This window comes from Podarcis raffonei, chromosome 15 (genome assembly GCF_027172205.1).
Source record: "Podarcis raffonei isolate rPodRaf1 chromosome 15, rPodRaf1.pri, whole genome shotgun sequence".
In the NCBI taxonomy this organism is placed as follows: domain Eukaryota; kingdom Metazoa; phylum Chordata; class Lepidosauria; order Squamata; family Lacertidae; genus Podarcis; species Podarcis raffonei.
In genome coordinates this window covers 43,992,712-44,015,155 of record NC_070616.1, presented here as the reverse complement: position 1 = coordinate 44,015,155, position 22,444 = coordinate 43,992,712, and the positions used below count along the sequence as shown (strand labels likewise).

The following is a 22,444-nucleotide window of genomic DNA, read 5'->3' as shown; positions in this document are numbered from 1 at the left end:
AAACAGGCATCACTCTTTTCATGTCTCCCCTCAAAACCAACATTGCTTCCCCCCCTTTCTTTCCCTTTTACTGTTGCTGGATGTAAGGTTTCTTCTCCCTTCACACGCCTGTTGTGCTTTCCTTTTGGCTTAGTAACAATAGATTTCATTCCCAATGTATTTACTTTGGATGTTTCAGATTTGGGCAAGAGTGGAATGAATTGCAAATGATTTCCTCTGCATCTTGCATTAATGACTACAACAGAAAATGATGGTATTTATTCCCAGTCTCTTGCCCAGATGTCAAACCCCAGCAGCTAAAAGCAGAACCTGAGACAGATGCTATATTGATCCTCCAGAATCTTGCATGCTCCCTGTCTTTATGCAATGCATTAGTAATTAAATGCAATCTATTAGTAATTAACAGCATCCTCCATCTCTCAGTGTGGTGTGCGCGTTTATGTATTTTCATTTAAAGAGGATGTAAATGGCTGTGCCACTGATTAGCCATTCTACATCCTGACTTGCTGTCTTTTCTATATCCAATGACAGGTGTGCATTCATTAATTCAGTTATATCTTAATTTCTGTTTCCATATGGTAAGGGCAAACCATTACCAGTGACTACTTTGCTCAGCCTAAGCAAACATTTAAGATTTTAGCCTTTTTCACACCTGAGCAAGTTATACCATTTTAACCTTGACTCACCAGAAATCAGCTTCAAAAATTTAAGAAAAGGAAAACACTGAAAAGCCTTCATCATGTCTTCTTTTCCAGGCTTGTGTGGAAGATCTCTCCTTGCTCTGAACCCAGGACAAAATAGCACATCAGTCCCCCTATTGCTGTCATTCCCAGTAATGAAGAACCGCAGCAACACAGTTCTTTCCTGCATTATTGCAACCCCTGACATAAAAGTCTCCACTGCGGGGAGAGCATGATATGCAAACTTTCGGCGTGATGTGCTAGTTGTCTACATGCAGGGATCTGTGTACATGTCTGTGAGCATTCAGAATGACACCCCACCTACAGTTTCAGTCTCCTGTCCAGATGGCAACCATCCAACAGGTAGAGCTAGGAACTCAACAAGATGCTGTAATGCAAATTGATTCACCGGAATCTGGAACTGCCTTCTGTATATTACAAAATGAGTCTGTAGAATTTCTTGGCTACATCACTCCTACCCAGGCTGTGACCACTTCATCTTGTAATGAGTAAGACATGCTAACACACTGAAGCAATTTAAAGCCCCCTGCCCTGCCCTTGGTGCTTCTGTCTACCTGTACCTCCCTCCAAATCAAGAAGCATCAGATGTAGCCAAAGCCTCCAAAAGAAAGAACACAACCTGTTCCCTAGCTTTGTTTATCGAAAGCATTTTATAATCTTCCTTACAAAGCAGTGTATAACTGGGGGAAATCCATCTGAGAGAGATGTGTGTACAGTTGAAAACTGAAGACTCCAGAATAGTAAGGAAGCATCAAGTCTCAGGAATCTTTGACAGAAATAACATTGTTTAAGAAAGGCAAATTAGAATATATGAAGGGACTTTCCAGATACTGTATGAAAGGGAATTCCAGAACCATGGAGCCACCACTGAGAAGGCCCTATCACTTCTGGTTTCCAACCCACGTATCCATTCTCATGGGTGCAGGAGGAGGGCCTATGAAAGCTGATTTGAACAAACGGCCAGGTTTTTCTTCTTCATGGCTTCCATCTCCCTTTATAGGTTGTGGCAGCCTAGCAGTCCACCAGTCACCCTCTGAATCCTTAAGGCTGCAACTCCCTCCAACTCCAGACCACTTTCTCCTCTTTCAGACTCCAATGCAGGCCTGGGGAACCCTTTTCAGCCTTCTGGACAACCTTTTGAATATATGCTTTATCTTTGCTTCTAATGCACACTCACTCCTGCCTCCCTATCAAGGCAAGGCAAGCAAGAGGCATCATCACCAGAGGTCAAGAATGCCTTCCAGCCAGCCAGAAATATTCCAGGAGTGGCAGCCCAGGTACCAGTGAGAGGTGAGGCCTGGGGAGGGCTTCTGGTATGGGGAGAGTCCTGAGGGTCAGATAGAGAAGTTTGGAGGGCTGCATTTGGCCCTCAAGTCTCTACCCCAGCCTACTCTGTCCAGAAGGGAAGCCTATCAAGTCTATGCATATTCCACATGGTCATTTCTCCCACAATACCTCTTTTGAACCCCACTAAAAGCACATGCAGTGGAAGGCCAATCTCCAGGCCTATCATAATTTACATTATGCATTACACTTCAGATTGTTTTTTGCAGTCAAATACACACTACCAACTGTCAGTTGCTTCTGGCATGCTCAGATATTTCCTGACCTTTAATGTCAAGAATTTAGCACCCTACTATAATTCTTATGAATATTTTCCAGATATGTTTTACAATCTATGCTTTGATACTCTCTGGAGTAAAAGGCAGTATAGAAGTATTTTTTAAAAATAAAATAGAAAGTTTAGTGCAACATTTTTATCTCTTAAAGTCTTTTGGTGGAAGAGGGGGCTGAGAAATCATCAGACAAATTTACCTTTGTAAGGGAGGGGCCATAGCTCAGGAGTGGAACATGTGCTTTGCATGCAGACAATTCCAGGTTCAATCCTGGATGTTTCTAGGTAGGACCGCAAATGTATTCTGTCTGAAAACTACTGCTAAATAATCTAGATGCTGTTGAGCCAGATGGGCTGGAGACTGGCAAATGTTGTCCTAATCTTCTATATTAAAAAGTGGGTTTAGGTAAGAAAGTTTGAGAAAACCACAGAATCAGTCTGACTGGGAAAGGTAGTAGAATTGATATGGAGTGCACAAGTTGCTTATTTCCTCCACCCTCACAATCAATTTTCCTTTTGTGTCATTTTAGATTGTGTCCTTTTAGATTGTAAGTCTGAGGGCAGGAACTCTATTATGTCTGTTGGTCTGTAAGCTATTCTGGGAGTCTTTTGGGGACTGAAGATCAAGGTAATTTTTTCAAGTACTGTAAATAACTATGCAGTGATTAGTCAGGGCCAGCGTGGACTGTCAAAAACAAACCCTGCCAAGCTATATAGATTTTTTAAAAATTGGGTTACTAGCGTAGTCAATAGTGGGAATGCTGTGGACATACTTTATTTGGATTTCAGCAAAGCATGGGGTAAAGTCCCCCCTGATATTTTGATCAGCAGCATACTTAAACAACAGGCAAAGTTTTATCAATGACTTAGATTAAAGGATAGAGGGAACACTTTGGAAATGACACAAAACCAGGAGGTATTGCTACCATCTCAGGAGACAGGAATAAAAATTAATAAAATGATATTCAGCAGAATGAAAATGCAAAGTTATCTATTTAGGCACATGAACAAGATGTATAAGATGGGGGAGATCTGATATGGCAGTAACACATGTGAAAATGAGCTTGGGACTGTAGTCAGCCACAAGCTGAACATGAAGTTAGAAGTGTAAAGTGGCTAGAGAGAATGCGAATGAGAAGGCCTACTTCCACATCATTCAGCACTATTCTGAATACATCCAGTGGACTGTGCCCAGTTTCTGGGCTTGCATTTTGAGGATGTAGATGGATTAGAGCAGGTGCAGAGGAAGGCCATGAAGATGGCCATTGGTACAGAAAATAAATCCTGAGGAAAGGTTGATGGAGAAGAGATGACTGAGGGGAGACATCAGAGCACTACTCCAGAATCTGAAGGGCTGCTATATAGAGGCAGGCAAAGGCTTTTTTCCTAGAATCATAGAGTTGGAAAAAACCCCAAGGGTCCTATCGCCCTGCAGTGCAGGAACCTCAACCCATTTAAGGTCCCTATCCAATCTGAAACCATACCAGACACGGCTTAGCTTTGCAAATTGCTAGCAGTTTTATTGCTGCCTCAGGATGGGAAGGACTAAACCAAATGGGATTAAGTTATACAATGATATACTATTTTAGCAAAACATTAGGTGAAACCTTTAGACAGTAAGAGCAGTTTGATAATGGAATCCGTTACCCAGGGATGTGGAAGACTCCCTCAGTGGAGGTCAAGCCACCAACACTTGGGTGGCTTTAAAAGAGAATTAGACAAATTCATGAAGGATAAGACTATGGATGGCTTACTAGCCTTATGTCTTTGTTCCACCTCCAATGACGCCTCGGAATGCCAGTTGCTGGGAAACACCCACTGGGAGAAGGCGAAGACTCTTGTGCGCAGGTTCCGCTTTGAGGCTTGCCATTAGGCACTAGCTTGGCCACAAGATGCTGTTAGTAGGAGCTGGCCAACCATCTGTTGGGTCTGCTCTAGGTTTGGATGTTCTGCCCTCAGCAGGAGGTTTGGCTGTATGGTTTACATGCCCACCCACCCAACAAGTATGCCTCAAGTTACAGACATGGCTGTATGTACATAGCAATTCTGTATTATATTAGCCTTCTTTCTAAGTTCTGAATCTCATCTATGTCATTTAAATTTCTCTGCCCAGTTTCCAGAGTCCTGAAATCACAAGTCTGCTCATTCTTGTCCAAACAAGACTTGAAGAGAGGTGACAGATTATGCTTATTTGTTTTTAAGTCGGCATTCTGTAGAATTGAGGGGAAGCCCAGTCTAGCCATTCCAATGAATATGTGAATTAAAACCCACAAATTGGGCCTGCATGTTGGTGCAGAAGTGTCCACGCCACAGCTGGGCCTCTTCCCCGAGCGCCAAGAGCGGGTCTCCGCCTTCCCTAGTGGAAGAGTTTGGCCCGCGCGGCCGGGGCACCTGGAGGCCTCACAGGGGAGCCCCAAATCCTCTGGGACCCCAACCCCTCCTGCCAGCCGGGCTGTACCTGCGGGACCCCGTCAGAGCCACGGCTTCCCCGTCCCCCAAGGCAGCGCCCTGTCTGCTGGGCTGGAGGGAACTGGAGCGCCGCCGCCGCCGCCTGGCGCTGCTGCCCCGGGACAAGCGCGCGCGCCCTCCGCCCTACCCGTCCAGGCGGGAAACTGCAACTCCCAGCATGCCCGGCGCCTGGCGCAGCGCGAGCAGCCAATAAGGCGCCGCTTTCTTCCGGCGCTGCCTCTGAGGGAGCTTTGTGCTGCGCGAGAAGAAAGGCGGCGGCGAAGGCGGCGGGCAGGGCCGAGGCCGGGGCCTGAGAGCGAGCGAGCGAGCGAGAGCGGAGCGCCAGCGCCCCCTCTCTTCCCCGGACTCCTCGCCCGCAGCCCCCGAGGAGGCTCCTGCGCCGCCCGCGACGGAGGAGAAGGAGGCAGAGGCAGAGGAGGCGGCGGCGGCGGGAGCGCCGCGTCAATTGAGGCCGGGGATCGAGCGCGGCCTACGGCGGGGCCTGGCCCGCCCCCTTTGCCGAGCCCGGCCCGGCGAGGCCCTTTCCGCCGCGCTTCCTCCGTTACGCGTCCCGGTGGCGATCGGTCCGATACGGCGGGGAAGTTAGAATGGAACAGACTGACGGTGAGGCGCCACGGAGGGGGGGGCAGGGGGCGGAGACGTCGCCTTGCGAACGAGCCTCCCCAAGTTGCTAGTCCTCAGCATTCCTCCGTGTCCAATATTTGCCTTTTGGAGAGCCCTAGGGCCCTCCATTTTTCCTTTCGTTTTTCATCTACAGGACCCTTGATGAAAACGTGCGCTGAAGGGTGTTAGGCTTCTCATGGTAGAACGGTAGAGTGGGAAGGGGCGCGAGGGTCATCTAGTCCAACCCGCTGCAATGCAGGAATCTTTTGCACGATGCGGGGCTCAAACCCACGACCCCGAGAGCCAGAGTCATCCCCACCTGGTCTTCCTCCTTTGCTCCTGCATGGGTGACATCCCTCCCTTTGGTATTGGCTTGGACAGACATATTTATGTAGCAGTTTGGGGACCTAAGGAGAGATGAGGTGGGAACCCAGCGCAGGAAGCAAAAGCTTTCCCTTCCCAGTTTCCAAGAAGCAAACCTTACTTGGCACAGGCAAGTACAAGTGGGCATTTTCAAGCCCCCTCCCCCGTGCTTTAGGGTATATCTGTAATCGAAAGTAGCCCTCAGTACAGTGGTACTTCAGGTTACAGACGCTTCAGGTTACAGACACTTCAGGTTACAGACTCCACTAACCCAGAAGTCATACTTCAGGTTAAGACCTTTGCTTCAGGATGAGAACAGAAATCACGCGCATCGGCGGCGGCAGCGGGAGGCCCCATTAGCTAAAGTGGTGCTTCAGGTTAAGAACAGTTTCAGGTTAAGAACGGACCTCCAGAACAAATTAAGTTCTTAACCCGAGGTACCACTGTAATCTGAAATGTGGTGTGCATTAGGATCAGTGGGTTCAAATCATCATTCAGCTGTTAAACTCACTTTGTGACCTTAGGCCATTCAATATTTCTCAGCCTAACACTATGTGTGCTGCCCTGAATTCTTTGGAGAAAGGGCAATATAAAATCATGACAAATAACCTGTAGCTATTATTATATCAGAATTTGATCTGAGAGACAGTGGGTTGCTGAAGACCACATAATGAGTTCATGGCAAAGTGAGATGGCAAAGTACTGTATGTAAGTTTCCAAATTTGGACCTAATAGTCCCTTAGCTCTTGGAGTGAGCCCCGTTGAGCTTAGTGGGTCTCTTGAGGAGATATGTATACAGTAGTAGTGAATTGGTTAATATACCACCAGTTGAGGGAGAGCTCTAAAGAGTCAGGGGGTCATTAGATGTGGAAGTAAGGACTTTTCATAGTGGATTTGGCTCTGAGTACCATAGTATTTGTGTGTTTGGTAGACATTTAGCAGTAGCAGCACCAAGAACTTGTAGCGAAAGTACGCCAACAAAGTATCATCAAAACATCAAACACTTTATTAAAATACATAAAAACTATTCCACAGCAGCTTAATCCCTGACAGTACAGTGGTACCTCGGTTTACGAACTTAATCCGTTCCAGAAGGCCGTTCTTAAACCGAAACTGTTCTTAAACTGAGGTGCACTTTCCCTAATGAGGTTCCGTTCTTAGACTGAGGTAAAGTTCGCAAACCAGGACACTACTTCCAGTTTTGCGGAGTTCGTAAACTGAATCATTTGTAAACAGGGCTGTTCTTAAACTGAGGTGCCACTGTATGTGGTAGATAGTGCAGAGGGGAGGTATGGGCAGCATATATATTCTGGGGGAATGGGGGTTTGGGGAGACCTAGGAATGTGAGGATGTATGGGTGCTATAGGACTCTGAAACAGATGGAGTGGAAGTGGGATGATGACTGGAGGCTAGATCTCACATAGAGCAATGGGATTTTGAGGATGCCAGAATTGGGACGAAGGCTGGAGGCGGGTTGAGGCATTATGATTATACACCTTTAGGTTCCAGACAAAAATGTTCCTCTTCAATCAGTCCTTTGACTGATTAACATCTTACAGTACAGTGGTACTCAGGTTAAGTACTTAATTTGTTCCGGAGGTCCGTACTTAACCTGAAACTGTTATTAACCTGAAGCACCACGGGCCTCCTGCTGCTGCCACGCGATTTCTGTTCTCATCCTGAAGCAAAGTTCTTAACCCGAGGTAATATTTCTGGGTTAGCCGAGTCTGTAACCTGAAGCGTATGTAACCCGAGGTACCACTGTATATGCCTTTTTAATTTGTTTGTGGGAGGTGGGGTTATGGTTGTTTTTATCATGTATTTTGTACTTCATCTGAGATCTGCAGATGAAGGGAGATGTACAAATTTAATAAATAAAATAAAATGGGATTGATGATTTGGTGATAAATAATAAAGTCAGCTGGTATGCAAGGAGGTTATAGTCCTATAACCTCAACTATAGTCCTATAGTTGTGGTTGATGTTGTCAACATGACAATGAAAACACAGTTGCTGAGGCATTTTAGGTGGTTTGGAGTGTTAGACTCTTCAAGACTGTTGGCTTAAAGGATATGAGAAACAATATAGGAAAATACATTATGAAATAATTTATACACAAAGTGTTGCTATGGGTTGTGTGTTGTAACCAGTACAATAATAGAATAACTGTGCTGGAGTCTGGCGAGATGGCCTTAATGTAGTGTCATATATAAGTGTGAGAATATGGACTGTGGATGTGGAATTGGTTATGTCGCTTGCCATGGGGTTGCTGTTTTGCATGACATTCTAACTAAAAAGCCATAAATAGTCATGGGGTAGTGTTGGAATTGGCCTTGGAGTTGGAGAAGTCTAATCTGGGACTGTTAATAACACAACCTTTTGTGTATGTATATACAGTGCCTGCCTACACGTATAAATTTGCATGAATGCCCTATTAAGGCTTGAACCTAGAGTTCTAGAAAGTGATCTCTTGTTGCTAAAGGGAGAGGCACCCTCTTTGTTTTTCAAAGAAGGGTTGAGGAATAATTGAGGATAGATCAGATAATAGTTTAATGTGATGGAGTAGGGCCATTTGGATTTAAAGGGGCAGAGGCAGCCATGTTTGCTTCCATATACTGCAGTGTAAATCTCTTTAGACCCCCTACTCCCCAAAAGAAACAAGACTTGCTTTGGGTTATCAAATGATCTTTAAGATCCTTCTCCTTGTTCCTTATTCTCTATCTTAAAATCATACCATTCTGAAATTTATCATAAGCAGGCTGAGAAAGGAACATCTTTCCTCCTTCTCATTCCTTTCTGCAGCCAGTACTGCTAGGGGACTGTGGTGCAGAAATTAACCCTTTTCAATACAAATCTGCAGCGGGATTATACAGACATTTTTCTCTCCATTTTCATGAAGAATTAAATAGGTAGAGGGGCTGTCTCTGTTGTAAATGGCAGAAGGCTGAACCGTCTTCAGCAATTTCTTTAAGTAAACAAGGAAATGACATTGCCAAGGCTGTCGACAAAAGGCACACTTGTTTGTGAACAGCAAGATGAAACTTACTTACTGATTGTGTTTTAAATATTATACACGAAGGGATTTCCTCCTACATTTTTCTTAATGCTTTTTCTTGACTCTATTCCTGTACAGATAGCTAAGTGTTCCTTTATTTTAACTGCCATTGAACTGTGCAGATGCTGTTGTTTGTATTTCATGTACAGCAGACAACAGAGATGTGAGACAAATTGCTGTTCAGGTATCTGATTAGTGGGAAGCAGGTATATTTGTGTGATGCTTTGGTAATTTTTTTTGAATTGATAGCATCCGAGGGTTTTTTCTGCAGTGGAGAGAGGCTCCATATTCTGATTGTATCTCTAATGTTTGTAGTTTGTTCATTTTGTTTTTCTTTGTTGATTGGACGGAAGTATAAATGTGAATGTCTTGTCAATCAGCCACAATCTTTGCATGTTTGGATAAATCCTGTGTCGGTTTGTTTTAAAATCAAAGTATCATATTTTGATATGCTTGCTTCATTTTTACACATCTGCTTCTCAGTGTTCCTGTTTTTGCCCTTAAAAACCCTAATACTCTGGGGGCAAGATATAATTTATTACTATTATTGGCTGCAATGCTGCAGTTATATGCAGGATAACAATATTTCATTAACATTTTCATAACTGCACCATGTTCTGTGTAACACTAGGCAATGTCTGCTACTCTAGTGCTGTTCTTTCTTGTTACTATTTTCTCTAAGCAAGTCTTAGTAAAAGATGATCAGTGGATGACACCAGGTGCTATTGAATCAGTTAAAGTAGTAATGTTTGGCTCCAGTAGAGAGGACAAGGACGTTGGCAAAGGGGAAGTTTGTAACAAAATGCTTTCTAGGAATAATTATTTTTCACTTTAAATTGATTACTTTTTTACTTCAGCGCTATGTGTATGTAAAGTTGGAAATGACTCATAACGTTTTGTATGATGGCTAGGTTGATGAACTGCTTTGCTCTTCATAAAACTGTTTAGACTATGCTTTCTATAATATAAATATACAAAACAACCAGAGTGTTGGCAATTTATGTGGGAATGAGAAACCCCAGACCCATGAGATGATGCCTTTGTTGGACCAGCTAGGCTTTAAAATACTCGAACTGAGCTTATTTTGAAAACCTACTTGATCTAGTGAAAATAGCATCCTGTGTTTCTTGTTACATAAAGAAGGCAAAATTTTTATTTTGCAAATGGAAGATTTTTTATACTTGAAAGACTATATACATACATATAAAAATGGTAGGCAGCATGAAGGCCTTGATTTTCTTCCCTGTATGGCTGCTTGTATGCAAGTTTGATAGTGTTAGATAGCTGACACCTTAGCCCAGACACACCTCTTTTGAAAGAGGGTGTCATTGATTTACTGTTGAAGCCTACTAATGGAATCCTAACCATGTCTACTCAGAATTAAGTTCTGTGGAATTCAGTGGGGTTAAGATTGCAGATTATGTTGTCCAGTCCGCTCCTCTGGTGGTAGTGTTGCTAATTATTGTAGTGTATATATAATTATTTTTATATAATTTAGTAGCTGCTCTCTCTCATACTCTTAACAAGATGTGGAAAAAAGTCTGTAATATGATACCATATAAACAGAATGCCACAAAAGCCATAAACAGCAGTGTCATAATCAGAGTAAAATAAATAAGCTGACCAGTACCCAGGCAGTGTTTCATCTGCTGATGGAAAGTGTGCAGGGAGGTTGCCGTGTTGAACTCTCTAGTTCAGAGAGTAGGGCAAACACAGAAAAGCTTTACTGTCTCAGATCCAGGGGTCCACTTCAGCCTTATAGTTCTGCCTGTCTGGTCCTTTTCTTTTCAGGCCACACCCCTTCTCAAGCTCACATTTCTCACCGGCCCTGCTCCACGCCTCCCCTTCTAGATGCAGTGTGTCACTGAACTGTAATAATGCCTTTTGCTTGCCTGGATGGAGGCACGCACATGTAGAAATAGCTTGACTTCTGAATGACTGGGCTGTAGCTTCCAGTACAAAGCTACGTCATGTCCCTTGGGCTACCCACCACTGCCATGTGACCCCCAGAAGGTTGCAGTGCCTCTACTCAGAACACTGCACATGATCAAATTTAAGCAATTCTAAATTCCCATTTATTTTTATTGTCGGACAGCTAAGCACTTGCTGGGACTTAAAAGTGCTTAATGGGCTGAATAATGCCATATGATAGATAACCTACAAGTTAAGCCTGGGCTTACTTTTGAGGTTAAACTTAACCTTTTGTGTGTGTCTAGAATTGCAATTGAGTAGCATTGTGTTTATCAGATTGGGAAAAATACTACCCTAATAATGAATTACATCATTTGTGTACATTCTAGAAAAATGCAGAATTGTAATTACAGTCGTACCTTGATTGTTGAATGGAATCCATTCCAGAAGTCCGTTTGACTGCTGAAAACGTTTGACAACCAAGGTGCGGTTTCCCATTGGCTGCAGGAGCTTCCTGCACTCAGTCGGCTTCTAAAGAACGGTTGCAAACTGGAAAATTCACTTCCGGGTTTGCGGCGTTCGGGAGCCAAAACATTCAAGTTGCAAGGCATTCGGGATCCAAAGTACAACTGTATTGATGAAGGAGGATGTAAAGCTTTGTGCTGACTTTCTGATATTCTGTTTCTCTCAGTCTAACCGTGTCTCATTACTAATGAAAGGGTTATGTTCCATCAGTGAAATGCTGGCTATTTGCCTACCATCACAAAATGGGATGCTGGAGTTAATGCAATATAATGGTGTTGCAGGGGGTCAGACTCTTTGTCCTAGTTTGACCATTTGTTGACTCTGCTTTTTGCAGCCTGTTCCTTGGGTATTGCATCATGTTCTTTTTCAGGAACATTAAATATAAAATGTAACATTTTAATGTTTGCTGCCTTGAAAGGAAGAGTGGGATACAAATTAATAAATACCAATAATGTAAAAATGTGCTTAAAGTTTTCATGTTGGTTATAGTTGTCATGAAGTTTGCTTATTGCTATACAGTCATACCTCGGGTTGAATGTGCTTCGGGATGAGCGCATTCGAGTTGCACTCTGCGGCAACCCAGAAGTAACGGAGCGCGTTACTTCCGGGTTTTGCCGCGTGCACAGATGCTCAAAATGACATCACGCACATGCGCAGAAGCGATGAAAACCAATGTGCGCATGCGCAGACGTGCCATCACTGGTTACATTTGCTTCTAGATGCAAACGGGGCTCCGGAATGGATCCCATTCGCATCTTGAGGTACCACTGTATTTTGTAATAATGTTTATTTAATTACTTTAGAGCATTAATATCTTGCTTTTCAAGTGATTTCTGAGTTGCTAATGCAGCTGAAATACTAAAAAAGTAATAGAAAATGCATCCTATAACAGTAGCAGAACAATGATCAATAAGCCATATTTAAAAATTTCATAAAACCCAACATCTAAAAGGCCTGGGTGAATAAAAACTCTCCATCCAGCACCAAAGGCATTGAGCTCTGTGACAGATGAGCCATCTCTTCTCACCTCTTGGGGACCTGAAGGAGGGCTTCTGGAGAGGATCCTGTGTGTATGATGCTAGCATCCACCCGCTCCTAACATCCCCAATGAACTTTGGTAAAATTAATTGTTGGAAATTCGTGGAATTTTGATTTTAGCTGAGTGTTTATCAATGCAGCTGCACTGCATTGTAATGTCTTCTGTATAAAGCAAAAATAAAAATAAATGATTAGTTGTCGGAGCAAGAAAGTGTGTTACTCTGGAAGCCAGGCATATCAGGAAATGCTCAGCTACCCTGATTGCAATATGTAGTTCTTTTCCTTGCCTTGTAGCAAAACCTATCACATTTCTAAAAAGTAATTTTAATATACACCAGAGATCACTTTAACATTTAGGACCAGCACAGTGTGGTGTTAAAGTATTATTATCTACAGTCAACTCAAGCACTTGTGACACACTTCTCTGCAGTTTACTGTCAGTGTGGAGCAGCCAGTGATTGAGGTAAACAAGATTATGCTTTTTATCCTTTTGAGGTTTTACACTTGTCACTGAACTACAGTGGTACCTCAGGTTACATACGCTTCAGGTTACATACGCTTCAGGTTACAGACTACGCTAACCCAGAAATATTACCCCGTGTTAAGAACTTTGCTTCAGGATGAGAATAGAAATCGTGCTCCGGCGGTGCAGCGGCAGCGAGAGGCCCCATTAGCTAAAGTGGTGCTTCAGGTTAAGAACAGTTTCAGGTTAAGAACAGACCTCCGGAATGAATTAAGTACTTAACCCAAGGTACCACTGTACTGCTGATTTTTTTATATTGGGCATGTGTTTGGTCGGCTATTTCACATCTCAACCTGCAGAAAGTATCCTGGAAAAAGAACTATTTGAATGCTGGAGGGATGACTTTTAAGGGTGGACAAACAGGCCAGGATGTTGAGTGTCTGCTGTAGATTGTGATAAAAAGTTCCCTCCTCTCTTCCTTTGTTCTACGAACAGGAATGTCAGGGCATAGCAGTACAACTCCCCCTCTGCTGCTGCTCTGCCAAAACTGCTTTTGCAGAGGAAAACCAAGCTGTCAGCAGCTGTGGCTTCTCCTTTCTAAGCACAGCAGCTCCTTTCCCTCCTCCAACTTTTCTCTATTGTAGAGCAGTTCTGAAAATGGGGGAGGCATTATTTCTCTCTTTGACTCTTAAATGGTGCCAATTATGTATGCTAGGATTCTCAGGGACATGGAATTGAATAACCTAGTTCCTTACATTCCATTCTTAAAGGTTTGCTCTTTACTAGGATTTAAATCAAGAATTGAAGCCATTTCCAAGACTATAAATGACAGTAAAACCAACAAAAGCATGAACTCCTGTGGCCTGATCTTCAAACCAGGGATCTGTCTTAAGAATCTTGAGCTGCTGCTTCCTTCCTTTTAGTATTTATGTCACCCTTACAACCAGGTTCCCAGAATGACTTTCATTTTAGTTGTAGATGTAATTTGCCATAGCTGTTGCTCTCTGTTTTGAGCAATTTTCCCATTTTTAAAAAGTTGTGTGTGTGTGAGAGAGAGTGAGTGCATCTGTGTTTTTTCATTCTGTACTTTCCCTGATCCCAGCTGTGCTGGATTTATATTTTTGAATTTGTGTCATTAGTAAATGGAATACTGTATGTTAAATTGCAAGATGATAGAAGAGAAAGAATGTTCATACTGTGGTACCTCAGGTTAAGTACTTAATTCGTTCCGGAGGTCCGTACTTAACCTGAAATTGTTCTTAACCTGAAGCACCACTTTAGCTAATGGGGCCTCCTGCTGCTGCCTCGCCGCCGGAGCACGATTTCTGTTCTCATCCTGAAGCAAAGTTCTTAACCTGAAGCACTATTTCTGGGTTAGCGGAGTCTGTAACCTGAAGCATATGTAACCTGAGGTACCACTGTACTGTAGACCAGATTTTAGGAAAGTGAAGTCAAGTTTCCTAAATTTGCCACTTTAAAAACTTATGTCCCTTTAGAAATGTTTTGTACTTAGCAAAATAGCAAAGTAATTGTTTGTTTATTCAAACAAACATATAAAACAGGCATTGCTGATCAAACATGAAGTTATAAGCTGTGTGCATAGTTGCATTTTGGGGTTCATTTTCTCAACTGTCATAATAAGTCTGAGTGCAAAACGTTTAGGACTTGGTATATTGTTGAATTCAGAACACCAGCTAGGAAGGAAACATTGGGATGGTGGATATATTGTGTGTATTTAAAATGTTTTTTGTGGGGAGAGGAGGGAGAGCCATTATGCTTATTCTGTGCTGTATGTCCCATTGGCCTGGGATCAGCAATACAGTACTGTAAAAGCTTATTCTTGGATCTGGAGTGTAGAGTGCTAATGCAAGCTGGTTGTTGATACAGAGGGCCAAATTTGCCAGCAAGTAGTTCAGCTGAACAGTTTGTTCATAAAACCATCACAATGTGTGTCAAATTTAAAGGAGTGTTCTTCAAAATAACCTAGATTTCTTTTGCTATCTTCATCTGCATGCTGCCTGAGGAGGTCTTTAAACGTTTTCTGTACGTAGTCATTCAAAAGATACCACCTTCCTAGCCTGGATTCTTTTTTTTTTTTATAATAATATTTATTAAAATTTCAGAGGAAATACAAAAATATAAAAAAGGAAAAAAAGAAGACAAAAGATACAAAATACAGAAAAATAAAAATAGTTAAAAACAAATCAGTCATTCCATATCCTATCTTTCATCTGCCTATTTCCCTGACTTCCTCACACCTCCCTTTTTTTGTATCCTGATTCAGTCATTGTTTCAGCAAATCCTTTCTATATTTTATCTTATAACCAATTAATTAACTCTATACATCCTATCCATCTTTCACCATATTCTGATGTTCAATTTACCTTACTTTATTTAACCTTATCTTACCATAAAATACCTTAACCTTATCTTAGCATAAAATACCGTAAAATACCTTAAAACTTAAAAACTTAATACTTATTTATCCTTATATCATTTCTGCTAAAGCCAGACAATTTCATTCCAACATTCTCCCTAATATTCATTAATTTTACACTAATTCCCAAAATAAAATTTTTTCTTTATAGACTCTTCCAGTTATCATCCAACGTCCCTTCTTCCTGGTCTCGGTTTGTGTCAGTCCTTATTATCCAATTCCGTCTAGTCCATCAACCTGGTAGTCTGATATCCGAGGCTCTTAAGTCTCTTCCATGCCCCTTCTGCAGATCTTTTTCTTCTTGTTTATGCTTGCACTTTTCCTTGACTTTTGTTGGTCTCTTTCTTAGTTTCTTTCCTTTCTCCTTAGGGAGTAGGTCTCCAGGGAATTTCCATCCATACTGTCAGGGGCTCAGGAGCAGAAGCACAGGGGAGAGAGGAAATGGAGAGCGAAGGGGAGGAATCCGAGGGCAGCATAGGGGAGTATGACAGTGACCCGAGAGATTCCATGAGCTTCTCCAGCGAATCCGAAGATTCCCAGAAGGGGGCGCCGATGGTGAGGGCAAGGGGGGTCCCAGGGGGGACGCACCAGAAGCAAGGGGCCAGCGGGGACTCCCAAAGCAGCAGCGGGGGATCAGGACCAGCTTCCCCACCAGAGCGTAGTGGGGGGGAAGAGTCACATGTGTCAGGACCAGCGTCTCCTCCAGCGGGGAGAGAAGATGAGTCAGGGCTGACCACGCCTCCATCGGAAAGTGGGGAAACGGAGGGGAGGTCAGTTCCAGCTAGCCTCCCCGAAGGGGGGAGCAGTGACAGCAGTGTAACGGTCAGAAGGAAGATGGCAGGCTGGGCGCGCGCGCCAAGTTCAAATGTACAGGCGCACGGGACAGCAGGAAACCCGGATTGGGAACCAGGTCCTAAAGCCCGCCGGAGGGAGGGGGAAGATTCAGGGGACTCAGCGTCAGAAGAGTCTAGGAAGGGCGAGACCCCGACGGACAGGCGGACCCAGAGGAGGAAAGAACAAAGGAAGAGGTGGAGCAAGGCTAGAATCTTAAACTGGTGTCAGGGGGGAGGAGATTCAGATGGAGCTTCGGCAGTCTAGAGTTTGAGACGTAGGGCTGCGGCTGTGGAAGTGAAACTGAACTTCAATAAAGACTTTTATACTTAACAAAGAAGCGGCGTTGGTCCTTTGTGAGCTGGGACCTAGGGCAGCTCTGACACATACTCATGTCCTTCTCCCCACATCAAACCAGCCCATTCCCCACAGTGCCACTCCCCACAATCATCAATATAATCCAAAAGATCTTTAACAGCATATTTCAAAATCTCTCCAAAGTTGAGATCCTCCTCAGCTCCAGATTCCTTCAGGCCTAATTCAAGTTCATTCTTCCAAAACAGTGGCTTATACTCCTGCAGGGCCTCGGGTCTCACCATTTGTGTTGCTTGAGGTAGCACCGTAGCTTCCTCCATTATTTTCTGCCCTTGCATTTGCCCAGTCGAACCAGTTTCCTGGCTTGGTCCCTGTATAATTTCTATGTCAATATTCCCTATTTGTCCACATTCACTAGTTGCAACAGTCATCAAATCCAACTTCTCATTCATCAAATCGACCTTCTCATGCAACTGCTCCAGCAAAGCACTTGTCTTGCAAAAAGCAAGCACCAGGACTTCTTCCAAACACATTTTTATTCAAGGTCACAGTCTGGTCCCACAATGTTAATCTCGCAGCTGTGAAATCCCCAAGTAAACTGCAGCAACAATTTGACAAGCTCCCTCTAGAGGATACAATTTCTATTTGTGTCCATCTTTTTAAATCATGTCCAACAAAAGAAAGTTACTTTCAGTTTTCAAATATTTTGTTTCTTTAGAATGCAACAGGCAGCAGTGGAATCAAGTTGTTTCTCTTTTTTCTTGCTATCTGTCAAAATGTTCCATTCACAGTCAATGAACGTCTCCGATAATTTCTGTCTCTGGCACCCCGTTCCCAGGTTTGAGACGGTGGAAACTTATTTTCCTTTACTCCCTCTCCAGCAGGCTTGAACAGTTTAATTTCCCCCCCTTTTCTCCTGCTTCCAAGGGGTTTTTAATGGTTATAAATGAAGGAAATTTCGACCTTTGTAAAGTGACTTTCCAGGCTATTAGCTTACAAGATTTTTGCTTCAGTCTATTTACAGAAAGCGGAAGGCGGACTTCCTGTTTTGAACCTTCCCGCTTCTGTGCCAAATTAAAATATTTCTTGATCCAATTTTCCGTTTCTACTCACGGGTACTTGTTTAGAATCCAATTGTCGACAGGAAAAAGTCAGCGCTCTCCGGCAATGGCAATGCGGCTTCCCTCCGTGAAAATAGCAGTCAGTTCGCAGCACCGCGCCGATCACCCTCCTTTGCTCCGGAGCCCCAAAATGGGGTTCCCCGCAAATAGGGGAGGCGCTCCTGGTGCTCTGCCGAACCCCACGTTCCCAGGCTTCTTCCACCTGGGATTTCTAGTGGGTCCCCACCTTCGCCGCGGCGGGTAGACCCAGTTTCCACGGAGACAGTTCCTCCGGTTGGAGCTTGCGGGGCAGGCAGCGGGGAGAAGCGCTCTTCTCCCCGCCGCCCGCCTGCAGGCCAGGTCCGGGGACAGCGGGAAGACGTGCTGCGCCTCCCAGCTGTCCCTGGAGCTTGCGGGGTAGGCAGCGGGGAGAAGCGCTCTTCTTCCCGCCGCCCTCCTGCAGACCAGGTCCGCAGACAGCGGGAAGACGCGCTGCGCCTCCCAGCTGTCCCTGGAGCTTGCGGGGCTGGCGGCGGGGAGAAGCACGCGTCTCCCCGCCGTCAGCCTCCAAACCACATCGGGAGACAGTGGGATGGCGGCGTTCCGCCTCCCCGCTGTCCCCCGACCTTGTGGGGCTGGCGCTGCGGCTCTCCTGAAGCCTGGAGAGCGAGAGGGGTCGGTGCACACCGACCCCTCTTGCTCTCCAGGCTTCAGCGAAAGCCTGCATTCGCCCCATAGGATGCACACACATTTCCCCTTCATTTTTGGAGGGGAAAAAGTGCGTCCTATAGGGCGAAAAATACGGTAAGACCTCCTAAGTTGGATGTTCTGCTCTCTCCGCATTGAGAATAGAAAGGGAGGGAGTGCATGAGCTGTCAGCATGCTTCTGTTCTCTCCCTTGTGTACAGTCCAAAATGGGATATAAGTAACGTTTGAATAAGGGACGCGGGTGGCGCTGTGGTCTAAACCACTGAGCCTAGGGCTTGCCGATCGGAAGGTCAGCAGTTCGAATTCCCACGACGGGGTGAGCTCCTGTTGCTCAGTCCCAGCTCCTGCCCTCCTAGCAGTTCGAAAGCACGTCAAAGTCAAGTAGATAAATAGGTACCGCTCCGGCGGGAAAGTAAACGGCATTTCCGTGCGCTTCTCTGGTTCGCCAGAAGCGGCTTAGTCATACTGGCCACGTGACCTGGAAAAACTCTGCGGACAAACTCCCTCGTCGGCTCCCTCGGCCAGAGCACTGCAACCCCAGAGTCGTTTGCAACTGGACTTAACTGTCAGGGGTCCTTTACCGTTTTAACTTTTGAATAGGCCCTAGGATGTTTTTGCTGTGAGATACCTCCACTTAATTTACCTTTATTATATATGCATGAATAGCAAGATTATGTTTTTACTTCCATATCAGTGATATTGTAAAATAATTTGCTGCTTCCTTGTCATGGCCACCACACAAATGGAGTTGCTCACATCAGTATGTAAGAAAACTCAGTTTTTGGAAGAACATGTAGCATATATATACTAATGTAGTTGCTCTTGTCTAATAGATACATTTTTTATGCAAGATAATCCCAAAGATAAAAACTGGGGTATACAGGGCAATGTATAGGTAGATAACTCTTGACTAAAAAAATAGTTCAGCCAGTGCCCTTAGCTCCACAGAGTTACAGTGGTACCTCAGGTAACAAACACTTTGGGTTACAAATGCTTCAGGTTACAGACTCCGCTAACCCAGAAATAGTACCTCGGGTTAAGAACTTTACTTCAGGATGAGAACAGAAATCGCGTGGCGTCAGCCGGAGACCCCATTAGCTAAAGTGCTACCTTAGGTTAAGAGTGGACCTCTGGAACGAATTAAGTTCTTAACCAGAGGGTCCACTGTAGTCATATTGTTCATGGTGCTTTTGGCACCTTTAATGGCTTAGAGATTTTTAATATATTTTACACAAATAGGGCTGAGTGAGATCTGGTTTTCAACATCTTGATATATTACCAGCTAACCATCACGATATACCAATATATCATGATGTCTGGAATAAGGAGGAAGGAGGAAATAAGGTGGGGAAGAAGAAGCAACCAAGAGTTGATTCCTGGATATGGACTTCAAACTGGTTTTGGACGATACATCACCCAGTCCTTGTGTTGTAATCTGGTCTCTGCATATCGGCCATGCAAGAGCCAAGCAGCTACATGGCACAATTCTCCACTTCCATTGCACATAAGGAGGGAGTGGGCAGGAGGAGTGACCAGGAGGAAGGAGGCAGCCCACTTGCTAGGATACAAGCAGGCGGGCGCCGGGCAGGAAATTTCTCGAGCTCCCTCTGCCAGGAAGTGAGTGGGAATTCATGCTATATTGCCATGTCTCCCAGGCCTCCACACATGGGTACAGACGAGGGAAAATAAGCAGTGAGGGGAAAGGCTGTGAAATGCAAGAGATTCTAGACATGCATTTTCCCCCCTTCTGTGTGTGGTGTGTGTAGAACGCAACCATCATGGCTATGTATTACCTCTGTTATTGGAGGCAGTATGTCTCTGAATGCCAGTGGCTGGGAATCACAAGTGGAGAAAGTGCTGTTTGCTTGCAGGCTTCTCACAGGCATCTGACCTGCCACTGTGAGAACAGGATGTTGGACTAGAGGAGTCCAGAAGCACTCTTCTTAGGATCTTATATATACTTTTCTAACTGAGGGTAGCACTTCATGCATCAGATGAAGTGCACACTAAAGCTTATGCCATAAAACATCTGTTAGCCTTTGAAGTGCCCTAAGACTCATTGTGTTAGCATGGAGGGAAATTCTCACCGAGCCCACTTCCAAGCATTTGTCTTGGCTTCTTAAACTTCACCAAAGAACTTGCACCACCAACTGCTTTATCTTTTCACTTGTTTCTTTTTTTAGGCCCTATGAGAAAAAGGGAAAGCTAAGGATGCTGGAGCAGAACAATGGATTTCTCCTTCTCTTTCATGCAAGGGATCATGGGAAACACAATTCAGCAACCACCTCAACTCATTGACTCGGCTAACAACCGCCAAGAGGATGCTTTTGATGCCAGCAGTGACATCACTGAAGATGGTAGTCAGACGCCATATGAAGCTGCTCTTGCCTTGCAGCAAGGTTTTCAGTACCCTACGCCAACAACGGAGGATCTTCCACCCCTCATTAATGGATTTCCACCAATTGGCATGTATGAACCCCAAGCCAAATATCAGCCATATAGTCAGTATCCTAATGGTTCAGCCAATGGCTTTGGCACTGTTAGAAACTTTAGTCCACCAGAGTATTACCACATGGAGAACTCTAGCATAAGGCCACATGAAAATCTGGAAAAACCATCTCCTCCACAGCAGCCACCACCTTCAGTATCCCAAACGGTGATTCCAAAGAAGACTGGTTCACCAGAAATCAAATTAAAAATAACCAAAACTATCCAGAACGGCAGGGAATTGTTTGAGTCCTCTCTGTGTGGGGATCTTTTAAATGAAGTACAAGGAAGTGAGTATGCGAAGTCAAAACATGAAGGGAGAAAAGAGAAAAGGAAAAAAAGTAGCAAGCATGACTCTTCCCACTCAGAAGAGCGCAAATCACATAAAATTCCAAAACTGGAGCCAGAGGAACAAAATGTAAGTGAAAACTGAATTTTAGCCTTTTCCTCCAACACTGCTTTTATTTTCTTTGTTTTTGTTTACATGTTGAAAGATTAGCAAAGCATCTACAGTTAGGCAGCACAGTTAAGATTGATTAGTGGTTTTCTTTCCTGAACAGTTCACCATTATGGATCTCTCATTTTTAAATTATTTTTTATCTTGGTGGATTGCTCTTTATTGCAAAAACAGAATTTGGATTTTCTTTGCGTAAAGTATGCAAATTCCCATAATGATCTGTCAGAAGCTTGACATACTGACAGAGTAAAATTATCCTGATCAATGACATAATTTTTCTTTCAGTGATTTTATTGTTACTGAGGGAATGACTCTGCTAAAGCTGCATCAAACTTTTTCTTTAAGAAAAGTTTGGTATTTTTAGATTCAGTATAAATCACTTCAAGCTTTCTGTCTCTTAACAACCATTCCTTGCCTTCTCTTTCTTCTTGTGTTAATTAATTTCTTAACTGTACATACATGGGGTAGCTCTGTATAAAGGAAGCCTCTTTTAATATTGTAAATTTATTTCCTTCTGTATAATTAACAGAAGATAACACAGTTAATTTATACTTGTTGCATGTGATAAGAATTGCTGGAAGTAGTAAATATAATCTTCTGTGCCAAGGGCTTTAGAATAATATTCTGTACGATTCAGTGGAGCAAAGGAGAAGGCAAGGGGGATTTTGGAGCAATTCAAAGCTTTTTTTTCTATTCTGTAGTGTGATGCCATGCATGTTTACTCACAACTCCTATTGTATTTATTGTGACATGTTCTGAGGTGAGTATGTATAGAGTTTTGCAGCTAAGCTACTTGTTTGGTGGGCTTGACTTCAGGGCTCCAGCTTTTCATTTTGATGCACAAATCCATGAATGGCCAACCTGAAGCACCAAAGCCACAAGTCTGGCACCTTTAGACTGAAGCAGGTGCACTTCTGGCTTTCCCATAGTCAGGCAGATGCCTGCTCCTTAGCTCAGAAGATGAAAGGAAAAACCGGCCCAAGGCATGGGTGGGGAGGGGCTGAGCTGTATAGGAGCTGTAGTTTGGACTGGAAAGGCATTCTTATACAGTGGTACCTCGGTTTAAGAACAGTCCGGTTTAAGAACAATTTGGTTTACAAATTCCGCAAAGCCAGAAATAGTGTCCTGGTTTGAGAACTTTACCTCAGTCTAAGAACAGAATCTGAATGGTGGATGGGTGGCAGACCTCATTAGGGAAAGCACACCTTGGTTTAAGAACGGTTTCGGTTTAAAAACAGACTTTCGGAATGGTTTAAGTTTGTAAACCAAGGGACCACTGTACTGTAAAATGGATTTGTGGTACACATAGTTGGTGAACCATGTTTGCCACCTCCAGCTGTTGCCCAGTTAGTGTTGACCTGTGACAG

At 43.9% G+C, this 22,444-nt stretch overlaps 1 protein-coding gene across 12 annotated transcripts in view; it reads left to right on the top strand.

Annotated features, from left to right (window-relative positions):
* Positions 1–5,000: 5,000 nt before the first annotated feature.
* The window catches only part of NSD3 (nuclear receptor binding SET domain protein 3), an 87,273-nt gene continuing 69,829 nt past the window's right edge, over positions 5,001–22,444 (top strand). For 3 of the 12 annotated variants that reach the window (XM_053367764.1, XM_053367762.1, XM_053367765.1), the window contains exons 1-2: positions 5,002–5,388; positions 20,317–21,038. In XM_053367764.1, the coding sequence (XP_053223739.1) occupies positions 20,361–21,038 (678 nt within the window). In that variant the 5' untranslated portion in view covers positions 5,002–5,388; positions 20,317–20,360. Of the gene's footprint in view, positions 5,389–20,316; positions 21,039–22,444 lie in introns of all 12 variants that reach the window. The other 9 variants (XR_008327871.1, XR_008327872.1, XM_053367769.1 and 6 more) reach the window with 5 other exon arrangements.